This window comes from Coregonus clupeaformis, unplaced genomic scaffold (assembly GCF_020615455.1).
Source record: "Coregonus clupeaformis isolate EN_2021a unplaced genomic scaffold, ASM2061545v1 scaf0290, whole genome shotgun sequence".
NCBI lineage: Eukaryota > Metazoa > Chordata > Actinopteri > Salmoniformes > Salmonidae > Coregonus > Coregonus clupeaformis.
In genome coordinates this window covers 199,857-218,764 of record NW_025533745.1, presented here as the reverse complement: position 1 = coordinate 218,764, position 18,908 = coordinate 199,857, and the positions used below count along the sequence as shown (strand labels likewise).

At 46.2% G+C, this 18,908-nt stretch overlaps 1 protein-coding gene across 2 annotated transcripts in view; it reads left to right on the top strand.

The window, feature by feature from the left end:
• Positions 1-18,908, top strand: part of LOC121543482 (anoctamin-4) — a 55,709-nt gene that overhangs the window by 16,987 nt on the left and 19,814 nt on the right. For both annotated transcript variants that reach the window (XM_041853360.2, XM_041853361.1), the window contains 13 exons: positions 774-974; positions 1,239-1,375; positions 1,675-1,827; positions 2,691-2,791; positions 3,267-3,311; positions 3,420-3,551; positions 3,938-4,044; positions 4,387-4,442; positions 4,803-4,924; positions 5,135-5,269; positions 5,563-5,659; positions 6,293-6,353; positions 12,629-12,711. In XM_041853360.2, coding sequence (XP_041709294.1) covers positions 774-974; positions 1,239-1,375; positions 1,675-1,827; positions 2,691-2,791; positions 3,267-3,311; positions 3,420-3,551; positions 3,938-4,044; positions 4,387-4,442; positions 4,803-4,924; positions 5,135-5,269; positions 5,563-5,659; positions 6,293-6,353; positions 12,629-12,711 — 1,430 coding nt within the window. The remainder of the gene's footprint in view (positions 1-773; positions 975-1,238; positions 1,376-1,674; positions 1,828-2,690; positions 2,792-3,266; positions 3,312-3,419; positions 3,552-3,937; positions 4,045-4,386; positions 4,443-4,802; positions 4,925-5,134; positions 5,270-5,562; positions 5,660-6,292; positions 6,354-12,628; positions 12,712-18,908) is intronic.

Here is an 18,908-nt window from a genome sequence, read left to right as displayed (position 1 = left end):
CCCTGTCTCTTTCTCTCCCTGTCTCTTTCTCTCTGTCTCTTTCTCTCCCTGTCTCTTTCTCTCCCTGTCTCTTTCTTTCTGTCTCTTTCTCTCCATGTCTCTTTCTCTCTCTGTCTCTCTCCCTGTCTCTTTCTCTCCCTGTCTCTTTCTCCCCCTGTCTCTGTCTCTCTCCCTGTCTCTTTCTCTCCCTGTCTCTTTCTCCCCCTGTCTGTCTCTCTCCCTGTCTCTTTCTCTCCCTGTCTCTTTCTCTCTCTGTCTCTTTCTCTCCCTGTCTCTTTCTCTCCCTGTCTCTTTCTCTTCCTGTCTCTTTCTCTCCCTGTCTCTTTCTCTCCCTGTCTCTCTCTCTCTCTGTCTCTTTCTGTCCCTGTCTCTTTCTCTCCCTGTCTCTTTCTCTCTCTGTCTCTTTCTCCCTCTCTCTTTCTCTCCCTGTCCCTGTCTCTTTCTGTCCCTGTCTCTTTCTCTCCCTGTCTCTTTCTCTCTCTGTCTCTTTCTCCCTCTCTCTTTCTCTCCCTGTCCCTGTCTCTTTCTCTCCCTGTCTCTTTCTCTCTCTGTCTCTCTCCCTGTCTCTTTCTCTCCCTGTCCCTGTCTCTTTCTCTCCCTGTCTCTTTCTCTCCCTGTCTCTTTCTCTCCCTGTCTCTTTCTCTCTCTGTCTCTGTCCCTGTCTCTTTCTCTCTCTGTCTCTTTCTCTCCCTGTCTCTGTCTCTGTCCCGGTCTCTTTCTCTCCCTGTCTCTTTCTCTCCCTGTCTCTTTCTCTCTCTGTCTCTCTCCTCCAGGTGTGAGTTTCTCTCTACATGGGGCTGAGCTCCAGTGGCAGAGCCCCCACAGACAGAGAGTGCTGCAGCCCCCGGCCCCTGGGTGCGAGGCGGCGGACTCAGCCTTCTCCTTCCCCCCCACCAGGTCGCCAGTCAGAATGGAGGAGTCCTTGGCTGGGGCTCCGGATTCCCCCAGCACGCAGGACAACGCGCCACCCCACGGTAAGCCATGTGGCACCTCCTTAAAGAGGTACCTCGACCAAATAACATTTCCATAATGTAACTGTTGTGCAGCACCTTTTAAAGAGCAACTTTTATGAGACAAAAAAACTTTATTAAAGTTCAAATCTGAGTGGTAGTCATGCAATTCAGTTAATCTTTTAGTTGTATTATCTGAGTTAGGAAGTAGTCTAGGTGTCCACAGAATCAACAACATATTGAGGGTTTCACAATTCACAATGTGTTTTCTGCTGATTTCCCGTCCAGTTCTGAAGGATGTGAAGTTGTTAATGGAGAGTTTGGAGGGGCTGAGCACCCCGTCCAAAGACGGCGACTCGACCCTGCTCGACCCCGGGACCAGTAGCATCTTGGACGACAACACTAGGACTGACCCGGCACCAGAGGTGAGAGGTCAATTACTGGTGTGTCCCTAAAGTACGTATGGTCAATGTGGGTTGAAGCTGGCTGCTGTAAGTGTTATTCTTATCCTCATTGGGGGATCTGACGTTTTGCCTTCTTAGGGTGAACACATTGGTTTCTTACTACAATAGTGTGAGGTATAACCCTTGGAAGGGCAAATGTCAATGTTATGCTTATGAGCAAAGCACTTTAGCTGAACCGCCTCTGTAAATGTTCCATTGAAGTCACTTTGGGTCAAAACAACCTTATAGTGGTTACTCCCTCCCTCTGTTTCTCTCCCCAGGTAGGGAGAAGTAGGTCCAGTGGGCTGTGCTTCAGTGATGGCAAGTGCCACATCGACTACATCCTGGTTTACAGGAAGTCCGGTCCGCAGTCGGAGAAGAGGGAAATATTTGAGCGCAACATCCGAGCTGAGGGCTTGCAGATGGAGAAGGAGGCGAGTACTACTGAGTATTACAGTATAATATAGTATTACAGTAACATAGTATTACAGTAACAGTATATTATAGTATGACAGTATTACTGTAGTCACTGAAGCTCTGCCTGTCACTCATAAACCAATGCAAATGTGCTGATGGCAAGTTTCACCCTCAATCTGGTTTATTGCAGGGAAGCAATTGTGCTGAGTGTGTGTGTGCTTTTACATGTGTGTGAGTTGCTGCCACTTAGTGTGCTGACGCAGTAGCATCAAGGTTATCATCTGAATCATTCAAAGAGACTATGCTTCTTCTTCTCTCCTTTAACAGCATCATTTTCTTCTCTACTGCATGGAGACGCTTTGTTATGTTTAGGTCCTGCGAGGGTAGCTAGTTTTTCATTTGCCTACTGTGTAGTCAGACTTCTTATGATGACAACAAGATGCAAGGCAGAATTCTGCTTGAAATGATCAGAGAATGCAGTACTGACTATATAACTTGGCTACTGGGATTTTGAATACATGAATCTCACATAGTTTGGAATCTTTTAAAGATCCTAGTAAAAACTATTCCACGGCCATGACAGCGAATGCCTGTTAACTGTTCTGAGATATCACTAATGGATGTCAAAGGAAATGATGAGAGAGAAAATAACATCTATATTTCAACTGTCCCTTTCCTCTCTATGTCCAGTTATGAAATCCATAAACCTCTCTACTGAAGTTGGATACATGTGTAGCAACATGATTTAGAATGGAAACATTTTCATTTAAAACATTTGATCCTTCATTATATACCTTTTTAATGTGCTAAGAAACTGTTTTAAGAAATAGTGTTAACGGGACTTAATAGTTCTAATGCTGGGTCTTTTCCCCTCAAACAGTTGTCTGTGTGCAACAGTGATGTGATCTTCCTGAAGCTGCATGTTCCCTGGGAGGTGCTATGTCGCTACGCAGAGCTTATGAACATTCGGATGCCGTTCAGGTGGGGAGACGAACACGCAGCCTCTGTAGTTCCAGAAACTCACACACATAAATCACGTCGACAGACAGGTTCCCACCACACACTCACTCTCTCTCTCTCTCTCTCTCTCTCTCTTCTCTCTCTTTCTCTCTCTCTGTCTCTCTCTCTCTGTGTGTCTCTCTGTCTCTCTCTCTGTCTCTCTGTCTCTCTCTCTCTCTGTCTCTCTCTCTCTCTCTCATACTATGAATATACAGTTATTTGCAATGTACTTTTATTTTCAGTATTTCTTCATGTTTATTAGATAGAATAGTGAGAGACTGACAGGAAAGCTAGAAGAGAGTGCTCTAGAGGGGTCAGATTCTAACACATGTGAGCACCAGTGCATTTGTTCCAGAGGCATAAGCGACCTAGACTGCTAGACCACCCCAAGCCACTGCATTGCATTAATGCACTGAGATTAACTTTTAATAGTTGATAATGTTGTGGGGTTTTTCAGGAGGAAAATCTATTACATGCATCGACGGTACAAGTTCATGAGTAGGTGAGTGTTAATTGATTGATTTATTGATATAATTTTTGGGGTACGACCCTAATGTTAACGGTCTCTGGCTGTGTGTGATGTGATTTTGGGCTTTCTGTCACCGTCCAGGATGGAGAAGAGAATCAACAGATTTCGAGGATGGCTGCCTCGCAAACCCATGAAGTTTGACAACGACACCCTCCCTGACCTGGAGGAGAACGAGAGCTTTACCGCCCCCTTCAGTCGCTCCAGAATACATCAGTAAGTGTGTGTGTGTGTGTGTGTGTGTGTGTGTGTGTGTGTGTGTGTGTGTGTCCACCACCAGTCTGGTATATGGTCTTTCCTTACTAACTTAAAGGTGAAGATTAATCAATGTCTTACATCTTTAAACCATGATTCTTAGTTTTAGGGTACCACATTTTGCAATGTAAACAAATGAACTACATTTCCTTGTGGCTGTGGTCCAATTTTAGGGGCCTTTTTGGGGGCCTCACAAGCGCCCGTCAAGGCAAAATTATATAGAATGCACTGAGATGACCTCAGACCAAAATTGTGTGCTTTTCAAAAGCTCAATAAATCCAACGGACTGGTGCGGTCTAGAAGAAATATGATCTAGGATCCTTTTCTGTGTCTATATTCTGTTACAGTTTCACCATTCACAACAAAGACACGTTCTTCAACAACGCTACCAGGAGTCGCATCGTCCATCATATCTTGCAAAGGGTCAAATATGAGGAGGGCAAAGACAAAATGGGTGAGATTGTCATCATCATATAACACAGTTACAAATGACCTCTGGATAATACATTTACATTGTAGTCATTTAGCAGACGCTCTTATCCAGAGAGACTTACAGGAGCAATTAGGGTTAAGTGCCTTGCTCAAGGGTACATCGACAGAATTTTCACCTAGTCGGCTCAGGGATTCTAATCTGCGACCTTTCAGTTACTGGCCCAACGCTCTTAACCGCTAGGCTACCTGCCGCCTCTCCAAATAGTAAAAGACCACTGCTAGATGTATTCCATGTTTGAGGTACAGCATGTCACTGGTGTGTAGAGATATTGACAGTGTCTTCATGTTATTGTTCATGCTCCAGGGCTGAATCGTCTTTTGAGCAACAGTTCATACGAGGCAGCTTTTCCCCTTCATGAGGTAATGCACTGAGACTTCACACATTGGCTTGGAAGATAAATATCACTTGTAGGATCTTCATTTGAGCCAGTTCGCTACAGCAGGAAAATAATCCTGCGGCAACTGGAAATGTGAATTATTATGTGGTTTATAATTAATGGACATTTTTGTAGGGGTTGATACATTTTCGTAAGGGCAAATCAAGTCTGATATTTCAAAGTGGAAATTACAAACTTTAGAAGCGTTTTTTAAAAACTCAAATACACAACAAGTTTGCATTTCCTGCTTAGCAGGAAAATTCTCAGCAACAAAAGAGTGATCAAATTAAGATCCTACATCTGTAGTTATGATGGTACATTACTTGCGTGTGTGTGTTAACAGGGGAGCTACAGAAGTAAGAATTCCATCCGGACGCATGGGGCAGAGAACCACAGACACTTGCTGTATGAATGCTGGGCCTGGTGGGGGGTGTGGTACAAGTACCAGCCACTGGACCTCATAAGGTACAACACTGTGCTAACACTCCTGCTGTATAAGGACATCACAGGTCTGCAAGCAATACAACTTCACCAGCCACATGTATTAAAGCCACATTAATTAATTAATGGAGTGAATTTACTAGATCATTAAAAACGTATGAAGCCACAACATCGTTGCGATGGTTGTACATAGTGACCTGTTTGTTGGTGTTTATCTCCTGATGGGTCTGTCAGGCGGTACTTCGGGGAGAAAATTGGTCTCTATTTTGCCTGGCTGGGCTGGTACACTGGGATGCTGTTCCCTGCGGCGCTGGTTGGGCTCATGGTCTTCCTCTATGGCTGGTTCACCCTAGACCACTGCCAGGTCAGGTAATGTGAGCTCACCTGATACTCATTGGTCTTCTTTAATTAAGTTTTACCTCAAGGTTTTACCTTAATATTTTATCCTTCACTTTAATGTTTGGTCTTGTGCTATTCCCCAAGAAAAAATACCAAACAGACGCATGCTTTACACTGGTGTAAATCTGGCCTTAGTCTGGTAGAAGTCTATTACCAATGCTATCAGTGCGTTAGTCGTTTGGCAGCACTGAGACAGGCTGATAAATGCACTAAGAACTGATGAGTGTATTGAACCAGGCTAAAGGTTGTCTGTGATTCTCCAGTAAAGAAATCTGCCAAGCCACTGACATCATCATGTGCCCCATATGTGACGAGTACTGCCCCTACCTGAGACTCTCAGACAGCTGCATCTATGCCAAGGTGACTTCAGTACTACCATGTAGAGTATGTTAAACGTTTGCCCCAGACTGAGCACTGCTGACAAACATCAGGGCAGTTGTGGCTAATTCTGATCCTGGAGAGCCACTGTGTGTGACTCAAATGATTAACTAATGATGGTCATAAATGTAGACCACAATTATTTTGTGTTAGAGCTGGGCTGAAACAAAAGCCTGCGTACACTGCAGCTCTCCAGGAACAGTGATTTTGTCATTTACTTTATCGAAAAATATTTACTTGTTTGACAAACATTTACTCCAGCGCCATGTCACAGTAACAGAAGTATAACTAATTTAGCCAGGTAATCTTTTTACTTTACAATTTACATTTTAGCAGACGCTCTTATCCAGAGCGACTTACAGTAGTGAGTGCATACATTTTTGTACTTGTCCCCCGTGGGAATCGAACCCACAACTCTGGCGTTGCAAGCGCCATGCTCGACCAACTGAGCTACACGGGACTACTTTGTGAGCTTGCTCTGGAAAATGTCTGACAAACAGCCCTCATTTGCAATCTTTATATACAAATGTGACTACTGTATGTGTTTGTACTGAATTCATGTTTACAGAAATCATTTCTCTAAGCAATTGCTATTGATTTGTTTCTTGGCTTTAGGTCACCCATCTTTTTGACAACGGAGCAACAGTTTTCTTTGCTGTATTCATGGCTGTGTGGGGTGAGTTTTTATCATTTATTGTAAATATGATGGGTTCAATTTAAAACAAATCTAATTTTATTGTAAAATAAAGTTTAAGAAGTAACTCGTCAGCATTCCATGTACACTTTATTTAAGTTACAGTATTTACAGGGAAGTGTTACATGGTCCTCCTCAGCGTTGCACAAGATCCCAGGCAAAAGGTGTATAGGGAGAGTTAGTGCAGGGCCTAGCCTCCTCATCGTCATAGCAGCAGGGCCTAGGCAGGGAGGATTCAGCCACTTCTACATCATAACGACAGTAAGCAGGTGGTTTCACACTCTTCAAGTCCTCTGGAAGTTGAATGATGGAAGAAGTGACTGAAACATCTGGAATACATGTGTTATTAACATTACCTCCAGTTTAGTCAAAGGAAAGGTCTCATTTCAACCTGCTTAATTTTTGATTTCAGAATGTAGTGAGATTGAAAGTGTTCAGTGGATTTGATAAAACAAAAACAAAAGTTTTTATCAAACTAGATATTTGCTTTGGTCAGTTCATGGATCACTACACTGTGTCAAGGCAACATCCCTGGAATAGACCTACCTGTTGTTGGGCGCTTCCCTGTAGAGGGCAGGTTTTTAAGAGCCTGCTTTAGCCTTGTGTCATAACTCCAGCACTTCAGCAGGCAGAACACAGCTAGGTAGAACTGCAGGCCAAAGGTCAACAGAAGCGCTAGCCAAATGAAGACCTGAGTGGCTGTGTGAGAAGACAGGTGGGGAAAAATAATTAGGGAGAGGGTGAGTGAGTGAGGTAAAGGAAGAGAGCAAAGATGGTAGAGACTGATGTGGAGGAAGGGATGATCGAATGTCTACAGTTAATCCAAAATATCCCTGGTGAAATGGACCTAGATTAGGCCTAGCATATCTTGACAAGAGCTCCTAATGGCCAGGGCCAAGCCTTTTGCAATGAATAGCAAAGTAACCATACAGAAGTTGTAGACTGTAACCAGTGTGGTGGAAAAATCACTCAGAAGGCAGTCCGTTCTCAATATACAAAAGCTTTATTACGAGCATTCATGCAAGGGAAAACCAATTTGACTCGCTCTTTGTTCTCACAGACATTGTATACAGACCGAGGATGGGTGGGGTGTATCACATGCCCTTCAAATGAGTCCGGTACTTCTGCTTATCACCACAAATAGTAGGCCCAGAGAAAGACTAATCATACCAAGGACATGTCCACTCCCCCACACATCCTGGGATAACAGGAACCATGAAAGATTGTTTGACAGAAAGTTAGAACAAGGCAATTTAGAAACAGTTCTAAAACAGACTGGTTATAATACATATCAGGGAACAGAGCAACCTTACAGACAAGACGAGGAACAGGATGACCTGTGTCTTCTTCAGGTCATATTTGATAACAAATCTAATTTTCTCTTCCACACCAGTCCTCTTCCATCAGTTTTCCAGAAACGTACGCAATTGAACAATAGGCATGAACTATGGCTTCAATACACTTTAGATACCTGACTGTAAACTGCCACATGCTAATCCATACTACCAATAGTGACCAGTCCTCTCTATATTCCAGATACAGTGCCTTCGGAAAGTATTCAGACCCCTTGACTTTTTCCACATTTTGTTACGTTACAGCCTTATTCTAAAATCGCTTAAATTGTTTTCTTTCTTTATCAATCTACACACAATACCCCAAAATGACAAAGCAAAAACTTTTTGCTAATTTATAACAAATAAACCCCGGAAATATCACATTTACATAAGTATTCAGACCCTTTACTCAGTACTTTGTTGAAGCACCTTTGGCAGCAATTACAGCATTGAGTCTTTTTGGGTATGAGGCTACAAGCTTGGCACACCTGTATTTGGGGAGTTTCTCCCATTCTTCTCTGCAGATCTTCTAAAGCTCTGTCAGGTTGGATGAGAGCGTAGCTGAACAGCTATTTTCAGGTCTCTCCAGAGATGTTCGATCGGGTTCAAGTCCAGGCTCTGGCTGGGCCACTCAAGGACATTCAGAGACTTGTCCCGAAGCCACTCCTGCGTTGTCTTGGCTGTGTGCTTAGGGTCGTTGTCCTGTTGGAAGGTGAACCTTCACCCCAGTCTGAGGTCCTGAGCGCTCTGGAGCAGGTTTTCATCAAGGATCTCTCTGTACTTTGCTCCATTCATCTTTCACTCGATCCTGACTAGTCTCCCAGTCCCTGCCGCTGAAAAACATCCCCACAGCATGATGCTGCCACCACCATGCTTCACTGTAGGGATGGTGCCAGGTTTCCTCCAGACGTGGCGCTTGGCATTCAGGCCAAAGAGTTCAATCTTGGTTTCATCAGACCCGAGAATCTTGTTTTTCATGGTCTGAGAGTCTGTAGGTGCCTTCTGGCAAACTCCAAGCGGGCTGTCATGTGCCTTTTTACTGAGGAGTGGCTTCCGTCTGGCCATTACCATAAAGGTGCTGCAGAGATGGTTGTCCTTCTGGAAGTTTCTCCCATCTCCATAGAGGAACTCTAGAGCTCTGTCAGAGTGACCATCGGGGTCTTGGTCACCTCCCTGACCAAGGCCCTTCTCCCCCGATTGCTCAGTTTGGCCGGGCAGCCATCTCTAGGAAGAGTCTTGGTTGTTCCAAACTTCTTCCATTTAAGAATGATGGAGGCCACTGTGTTCTTGGGGACCTTCAATGCTGCAGACATTTTTTGGTACCCTTCCCCAGATCTGTGCCTCAACACAATCCTGTCTTGGAGCTCTACGGACAATTCCTTCGACCTCATGGCTTGGTTTTTGCTCTGACATGCACTGTCAACAGTGGGACCTTATATAGACAGGTGTGTGCCTTTCCAAATCATTTCCAATCATTTGAATTTACCACAGGTGGACTCCAATCAAGTTGTAGAAACATCTCAAGGATGATCAATGGAAAACAGGATGCACCTGAGCTCAATTTCGAGTCTCATAGCAAAGGGTCTGAATACTTATGTAAATAAGGTATTTCTGTTTTTTATATTGAATAAATTTGCAAACATTTCTAAAAACCTGTTTTCGCTTTGTCATTATGGGGTATTGTGTGTAGATTGATGAGGATTTGTGTTTATTTAATCAATTTTAGAATAAGGCTGTAACGTAACAAAATGTGGAAAAAGTCAAGGGGTCTGAATACTTTCCGAAGGCACTGTAGTTCAAATGAGAAATACAAGTTGTGTAATGTATCTTCTATTCTTCTTAGAGAGCTTGGTGACTTCCAAAGCTCAGGCGGTGAGTGCACTGCAAGACTCTGCTCATATTAAAATAGCTGTAGCTCTTAGTTTTTCCGTTATTGATTGCACTGCAAATTCAGACATTGTCTTCAGGGCTTATGGAAACCACTCATACATTTCCCTGTCGTTCATCTTTTATGGTGAGAAATGTATTGGATAGAGGGATTTAACTTCAACATACATTGGATCAGGTATTCATTACACACTCTACATATACTACTGTACTGTAAGTCAACAATTTAAATTCTGTTTATCCAAGAATAATTAATTAACCAACACATAAACAATGGAGCAATAGTACAAGGTGCATTCTATGCCATTTTCACATGCAAATATAGCACTTGATTTGAGTGTGTCACCGCATGGTCTGTGATTTACTCACCCTCCATTGGTTCTGGCTCCCAGACCCAGACGTCTGGCTGGGAAAGGTCCAGAGAGAAGCTGTCATTCTGGGGACAGCCCATCGATCATCGTCCTTGCACAGAACCAGGACCTATCTAGACAAGACGGAGACATCAGTATGTAGCATTAACCACAGATTGCTTTAGATAACATTTTGGACTTGACAGAGGCTGTCATACTTCTTTCATAAGAGTTTGTGACAGTAGAGATTACATATTTCTACAGTGTATGTTAGTAGCTATGGTTACTGATTGCCAGTGGTGGAAAAAGTACCAAATTGTCACACTTGAGTAAAAATAAAGATACCTTCATAAAAAATGACTAAAGTAAAAGTGAAACTAACCCAGAAAAATACTACTTGAGTAAAAGTCTAAAAGTATTTAGTTTTAAATATACTTAAGTATCAAAAGTAAATGTAATTGCAAAAATATACTTAAGTATCAGAAGTAAAAGTATAAATAATTTCAAATTGCTTATAATAAGCAAGTCGGACAGCACAATTTTCTTGTTTTATTTTATTTACGGAAAGCCAGGGGCACACTACAACACGCAGACATCATTTACAAACAATGCATTTGTGTTTAGTGAGTCCTCCAGATCAGAGGCAGTAGGGATGACCAGGGATGTTCTCTTGATAAGTGAGTGAATTGGACCATTTTCCTGGCCTGCTAAGCATTCAAATTTTACAAGTACTTTTGGGTGTCAGGGAAAATGTATGGAGTAAAAAGTACATTATTTTCTTTAGGAATGTAGTGAAGTAAAAGTAGTCCAAAATATAAATAGTCAAGTAAAATTCAGATACCTAAAAAAAACTACTTAAGTACTTTGCACCACTGTTGATTGCGAACTTCTTCATGAGTCATGATTGTGTCATTTGTCATCTATTGTTATACTGTTCACTGTTTTGAAAGGTCACATGTTGATCAATGGTCGTTGTTTGTGATTGCTTTATGCAGTCGTCATGTGTACTTAGTCTTCTCCTAATGTGTTATATAATGTGTTGGTGAGATTAATGTATAGGTTAATGGGGTCAAATGCAGGTCATTGTTACACTAAATATCCACCATTCATCATTCTCTTGACTAGAGTGCAATGACCACCACAAATCCCTTTTATCTAACCCTCCCTTTAATCCGTCACAAATTGGCAGTGTTATCTCATTGGTACAAAGGTGAAATATGTTGAGTGAAATGTTCTTCACCCAACTTCATGCAACAAATGTAGATCGGCTGAAAACGTGAAAACAGGTAGAAAAATGTAATAAACTAACCTGGAAAATGAGGTAGTTCATGTTAGCTACCATAGCCTACTGACATTTTGAGTCTTTGTTGTGCATACAAGTGGAACCACAGCTATAAAATTAGGACAATAAAGCAAAACATTTTTAAATACATTTGGGATTAATCAAGGCTAAATAACTGTATAGGCCCTCAGATACTCAATACAGCAGGGTTCCCCAACTGGCAGCTCAGGGGCAAAATTCTGTGGTTTTATCCCCCCCCGAAGTTTTCTGGGGGGGGGGGGGCGGGGGGGGGGGGGATTTTCATTGTTGGACATAAAAAAATACCAGGAAATCAGCTCCAAGTTATTTTAATGTAAGAAACCTGTTCCCAAGTATTCCCACACATAATAGAGAGACACGACGTGATCGTATACAAATGTAAGCAAGGTTTGAAATGATTGTTTTAGTCGAACATTATATGTTTGGGCAGACTTTTTGCAGTCTACAAATGATTTGTAATTATGTTCCGACCCCCTGACCATCCACTCAAGAAAAAATCGGCCCACGGCTGAATCTAGTTGATGATCCCTGCAATACAATATCGTTGGACTGCCTGTAAATAAGTATAAAACTCAACCTACCTGGGTTTGTCTGGAGAGCAGTGGATCTTGCTGTTGTCCAACACTGACTATTTCTTGGCATTCAACTACAGTAGAATACCCATTGAAATCGCTTCATTAACATTCCTCTGAAGTGTGCTCCCCTGCTGCTGGCTCTGCAGAAACATGTGCCTTTCCACCAAAAGAGACCGCTGGCTGGCCTCATACAACTGTCTGGAACTACAGAAACATGTGCCTTTCCATTCAGAGCTACTAGTTAAACTGATCTTAGTCCAGCCTCTGCAAAGAGATTGCTCTGATTGTCAAGTGACACACTGGTAAACAGATTGGCAATGGATAACCCATCCTAAGGACTTTGTTCAAGAGAACCTACCCTCTCTTTACAGTGCTTTAAAAGCAGCAGTGGCTTGTTGGTGAAATGACCTATTGCACAACGTCCATCCTAAATAGCTAGAATAGTGAACGATTTTAGATAACTGAAGTAACAGTATGAATCCTGGCACCCAACAACTGTGCTGCAAAATTGTCTTATCTGAATGTGGAGAACTACTTGAAGTGATAATTGAATCATTTTGAGTCATGCAAAACAACCTTCCTTCAACAAAGAAAGAGATTAATTTAAATGATTCTTGTTTTCGGCAGCAATGCAAGAGATGGTTACATTTAAAGGATTCTGTTTTGTATTGCATTGCCAACATTGTTTGATAACTTGAACACACGTGTACATACTTGTCCCACATTGAATATGACACATACTGACCTAGCCCTAACAACCCTCAAACACTAACCTAGTTGTGTATTTTAGCAACCGTGTTTCTCGAGTTCTGGAAGAGGCGGCGAGCGGTCCTTGCATATGACTGGGACCTAATTGACTGGGAGGAAGAGGAGGTAAAAATACATTCATTATGATCAGCATCATCAATTTAGAAATAACCTCCCAGGCATAACGTGTGTGTGTGTGTGTGAACGTATAAATGGGAATGTACTGTCTGCTGTTTTTCTAGCATGAAGATCTTTTCAACAACAAAAAAATTACATTTCTTAAAAGATTTGAACAATCATGCCATGAAGGTCCTAGGGACGTTCCACTTTTCTGATGTATACAAAATATTACAAGAGGGAGCATTGCCTTGAGATTCCCACTCGGTTATGACTAGGGTTGAGTAGCGGAAACTGGGTTACTGAAATTTCCCACCCAAACCCAATCCCTTTTCCCGGGGTAAATAACTGCAAGAAACCGGTAAATTATTTATATGAACAGCATGATGTGAAATAGAACTGTTAAATGATATGCAATGTCTAAATCTTCTCTAGGCTACGGCCTTCTCTCTGCTATCGCATATCTGCATGATCAATCATCAACGCTCAGGTTGGGGACAGACTGCGCATCTCAGTATTCACAATGCATGTATCTCATCATGGTAGGGTGACTTGGGGTTAAACGCCCCCCAGGGTTAAACGCCCCCCTCCTGTAATTCTCATAAATTACGGGGGGACCTAGTGAATGACCTGCAGAGAGGTTGTCACGGTTTCGGCCGAGGCTGCTCCTCCTCCTTGTTCGGGCAGGTTTCGGCGGTCGTCGTCCCCGGAGTACTAGCTGCCACCGATCTATGTTTCATGTTCGTTTGGTTTTGTCTTGATGTTGTACACCTGTGTCTAGTTAGTCCTCATTAGTGTCCTATTTAGTTCTCGTTGTGTGTGTATGGTGTTGTGTGTGATTGCTCTTCTGTTTTGGTGTTCTGAGCTACGTATCTTCCCTCCGTTGTTTGGAGAGGTTTTCGCACATGTTAGTGCGCCTTTTGTTTGACGCATGTGTGCGCCTTTATTTAGCCTCCGGGCTTATTGTTCTCGTGTACTACGTGAATCATTCACTAAAGTCTTTTGGACTTAGCTTCTGCGTCCTGTGCTTGATTCCTGCACCACACCCACCTTCAGCACCCCTGACAGAATCACACACCTTTATGAATGGAATCAGCAGGAGCAACAGTCACGCCTGAGTCGCTGGAGGAGCATGTCCGCGGCCAGGATGACCAGATCAGACAACTGGGGACCGCTCTACAGGACGTCATCAACACCCTGCACCGATGGGAGTCCAGAGGGGTACCCACACCTCCACCTACCCTACCACCCCCATCGGCCGGTCCACCAGTCCCAGGTCCGGAACCCAGTGGGATTCGGCTCTCGCTCCCGAGGGCGTATGACGGAACAGCTGCCGGGTGTCAGGGGTTCCTCCTGCAGGTGGAGCTCTACCTGGCCACTGTACACCCGGTGCCCTCGGGACACGAGAGCGTTTCCGCCCTCATCTCCTGTCTCACGGGCAAGGCGTTGGAATGGGCCAACACCGAGTGGAGGAGGATGGACGCCACCACCATCTCCTACGCCGAGTTCTCCCGTCGCTCAAGGCCGTGTTCGACCATCCACCTGAGGGCAAAGCGGCGGGGAGCGTCTATTCCACCTGAGACAGGGGAGGAGGAGCGCACAGGCGTTCGCGCTGGAGTTCCGGACTCTAGCGGCAGACGCAGGGTGGAATGAACGGGCCCTCATCGACCATTTTCGATGTAGCCTACGGGAGGACGTTCAACGTGAGTTGGCCTGCAGGGACACCAATTTCACCTTCGACCAGTTGGTCGATATGTCCATCCGTCTGGACACCCTGCTGGCCACCCGTGGACGTCCCAAGTGGGGTCCGTCCATTCCACCCTCCGGCACCTCCGAGCCGAGCCCTATGGAGCTCGGGGGTGCTGGCGCTAGAGAAAGGAGGAGGAGGAGCCCGAGGGGGCCTGTCCCCTGCACCAAGTGCGGTCGTAGAGGGCACACTGCGGCCAGGTGCTGGGGAGGATTCCCCGAGGTAGGAGACAACAGGCCACGCACTGGGGAGCCTTCCCAGGTGAGTAGACGCCCCACTTACCCAGAGCTCTCTGTTGCGCACTTTTGTATACCTGTTTGTTTTCCACAGGTTGCACCTCATTCCCAGCATAAGGCGCTAGTAGATTCAGGCGCAGCTGGGAATTTTGTTGATCGGAAGTTTTGTTTAGATTTAGGGATCCCTCTCCTGCCTGTTGACAAGCCTTTTCCCGTTCATGCTTTAGATAGCCGCCCGTTGGGGTCGGGGTTGATTAGGGAAGTCACAGCGCCACTTAGGATGTGTGCGCAGGGGGGGTCATGAAGAGACTATACAGTTGTATCTGATCGACTCTCCTGCGTACCCGGTGGTGCTGGGAATTCCCTGGTTAAGCACCCATAACCCTGCTATTTCGTGGCAACAGAGGGCTCTCAATGGGTGGTCTGCTCAGTGTGAGGGGCGATGTCTGGGTGTTTCCGTAGGGGCGACTTCGGTGGAAAGTCCAAACCAAGTGCCCGCACTGCACATTCCTGAATATGGGGATTTAGCTCTCGTGTTTAGTAAAGCTAGGGCGACACAGTTGCCTCCTCATAGACAGGGGGATTGTGCGATTGATCTCCAGGCAGGAGCAGCGCTCCCACGGAGCCACGTGTATCCTTTGTCTCAAGAGGAGAGAAAAGCTATGGAAACTTACATAGCTGAATCTTTGAGACAGGGATACATACGGCCCTCCACTTCTCCCGCCTCCTCGAGCTTCTTTTTTGTGAAGAAAAAAGATGGAGGGTTGCGCCCGTGCATCGATTACCGTGGTCTCAATCAGATTACTGTGAAATACAGTTATCCACTCCCTCTGATTGCGACCATGACGGAGTCATTGCATGGAGCGCGGTTTTTTCACAAAACTGGATCTCAGGAGCGCGTATAACTTGGTGCGCATTAGGGAGGGCGACGAATGGAAAACAGCGTTTAGTACCACGTCAGGTCATTTCGAGTATCTCGTCATGCCATATCGGTTGATGAATGCTCCATCAGTCTTCCAATCCTTCGTAGATGAGATTTTCCGGGATATGCAGGGGCAAGGGGTGGTCGTGTACATTGATGACATTCTAGTGTACTCGTCTACCCGAGCCGAGCATATAGCCCTGGTGCGTCGTGTATTGAGGAGGCTGTTGGAGCACGACCTATATGTCAAGGCAGAGAAATGTCTGTTTTTCCAGGAGTCGGTCTCCTTTTTGGGTTATCGGTTGTCTGCGTCAGGGGTGAGAATGGAGGTGGATCGTGTGTCAGCTGTGCGTAATTGGCAAACCCCAACCACTGTCAAAGAGGTGCAGCAGTTCTTGGGCTTTGCGAATTACTACCGGAGGTTTATCCGGGGTTTTGGACAGGTGGCAGCTCCCATCACGTCCCTTCTGAAAGGGGGTCCTGTGCGCCTGCAGTGGTCAGCTGATGCGGACAGGGCCTTTAGGAGACTGAAGGACCTGTTTACGTCGGCTCCGGTGCTGGCGCATCCGGACCCCGCATTACCCTTTCAGGTCGAGGTGGACGCGTCTGAGGCCGGTATAGGGGCCGTACTCTCTCAACGGTCCGGCACGCCACCTAAACTCCGCCCCTGTGCTTTTTACTCTAAAAAGCTCAGCCCGGCGGAGCGAAATTATGACGTCGGGGACAGGGAGCTGTTAGCTGTAGTTCAGGCCCTTAAGGTGTGGAGGCATTGGCTTGAGGGGGCTCAACATCCTTTCCTCATTTTGACTGACCATCGGAACCTGGAGTACATCCGGGCAGCGAGGAGACTGAACCCTCGCCAGGCTCGATGGAGTATGTTTCTCGCCAGGTTCGTATTTAAAATCACGTACATCCCTGGGTCCCAGAATGGTAAGGCAGATGCGCTGTCCCGGCGGTATGACACGGAGGAGAGGTCCGTTGAGCCTACTCCCATACTACCGGAGTCTTGTCTTGTGGCACCGGTGGTGTGGGAGGTCGATGCTGAAATCAAGCGAGCGTTGCGTACTGACCCCAGCCCTCCACAGTGTCCTGAGGGTCGGAAGTACGTTCCGCTCGAGATTCGGGATCGACTCATTTACTGGGCTCACATGTCACCCTCCTCTGGACATCCGGGTATTGGCCGGACAGTGCATTGTCTTAGCACTAAATACTGGTGGCCCACGTTAGCCAGGGATGTGAGGGTTTATGTCTCCTCCTGCTCGGTGTGCGCCCAGTGTAAGGCGCCCAGACACCTGCCCAGGGGTAAGTTACAACCCCTGCCCGTTCCACAACGACCATGGTCCCACCTCTCGGTGGATTTTGTGACAGACCTTCCCCTCTCTCAGGGGAATACCACCATCCTGGTTGTTGTGGACCGGTTCTCTAAGGCCTGTCGTCTTCTCCCTATGTCGGGTCTTCCTACTGCCCTACAAACCGCAGAGGCACTATTTACCCACGTCTTCCGGCATTACGGGGTACCCGAGGATATAGTGTCTGATCGAGGCCCCCAGTTTACCTCCCGAGTATGGAGAGCGTTCATGGAGCGTTTGGGGGTCTCGGTGAGCCTTACCTCAGGGTACCACCCGGAGAGTAACGGGCAGGTAGAATGAGTCAACCAGGATGTGGGTAGGTTTCTGAGGTCGTATTGCCAGGACCAGCCTGAGGAGTGGGCTCGGTACATTCCCTGGGCCGAGATGGCCCAGAACTCTCTCCGCCACTCCTCTACCAACCTAACCCCCTTCCAATGTGTGTTAGGTTACCAGCCGGTTCTGGCACCTTGGCAGCAGAGCCAGATCGAGGCCCCTGCGGTGGATGATTGGATGAGGCGCTCGGAGGAGACGTGGAACGCTGCACAGGTCCACCTGCAGCGGGCCATCCGTCGTCACAAGGCGAGCGCCGATCTCCACCGCAGTGAGGGGCCGGTGTACGCACCCGGAGATCGAGTCTGGCTCTCTACCAGAAACCTACCCCTCCGCCTGCCCTGCCGGAAGCTGGGTCGGCGGTTTGTGGGGCCTTTTAAAGTCCTGAGAAGATTGAACGAGGTGTGTTATAGGTTACATCTGCCTGTTGAATATAAGAATATTAACCCCTCGTTCCATGTGTCTCTTCTCAGGCCGGGTGGTAGCTGGTCCACTCCAGGAAGGTGAGATAGGAGAGACTCCTCCGCCCCCACTGGACATCGAGGGGCTCCGGCGTACACCGTTCGGTCCATCTTGGACTCAAGACGCCGGATGGGGGTCTCCAGTATCTCGTGGAGTGGGAGGGTACGGCCCGGAGGAGCGGTGCTGGGTGCCACGGAGGGATATCCTAGACCCATCTCTCCTGTCGGAGTTCCACCGGGACCATCCCGCGCACCCTGCTCCGCGCCCTCCTGGTCGTCCCCGAGGCCGGGGTCGGCGCACGGCTGGAGCCGTGCGTCAAGGGGGGGTACTGTCACGGTTTCGGCCGAGGCTGCTCCTCCTCCTTGTTCGGGCAGGTTTCGGCGGTCGTCGTCCCCCGGAGTACTAGCTGCCACCGATCTATGTTTCATGTTCGTTTGGTTTTGTCTTGATGTTGTACACCTGTGTCTAGTTAGTCCTCATTAGTGTCCTATTTAGTTCTCGTTGTGTGTGTATGGTGTTGTGTGTGATTGCTCTTCTGTTTTGGTGTTCTGAGCTACGTATCTTCCCTCCGTTGTTTGAAGAGGTTTTCGCACATGTTAGTGCGCCTTTTGTTTGACGCCTGTGTGCGCCTTTATTTCGCCTCCGGGCTTATTGTTCTCGTGTACTACGTGAATCATTCACTAAAGTCTTTTGGACTTAGCTTCTGCGTCCTGTGCTTGATTCCTGCACCACACCCACCTTCAGCACCCCTGACAGAGGTGGGACCAAAGTAATAAAGCCTACCATCAGTAACACACTATGCCGCCAGGGACTCAAATCCTGCAGTGCCAGACGTCAAATCAAATCAAATCAAATCAAATTTTATTGGTCACATGCGCCGAATACAACAGGTGCAGACATTACAGTGAAATGCTTACTTACAGCCCTTAACCAACAGTGCATGTATTTTTAACAAAAAAAGTAAAGATAAAACAACAACAAAAAAAGTGTTGAGGAAAAAAAGAGCAGAAGTAAAATAAAATAACAGTAGGGAGGCTATATATACAGGGGGGTACAGGTGCAGAGTCAATGTGCGGGGGCACCGGCTAGTTGAGGTAGTTGAAGTAATATGTCCCCCTGCTTAAGCCAGTACATGTCCAGGCCCATCTGAAGTCTGCTAG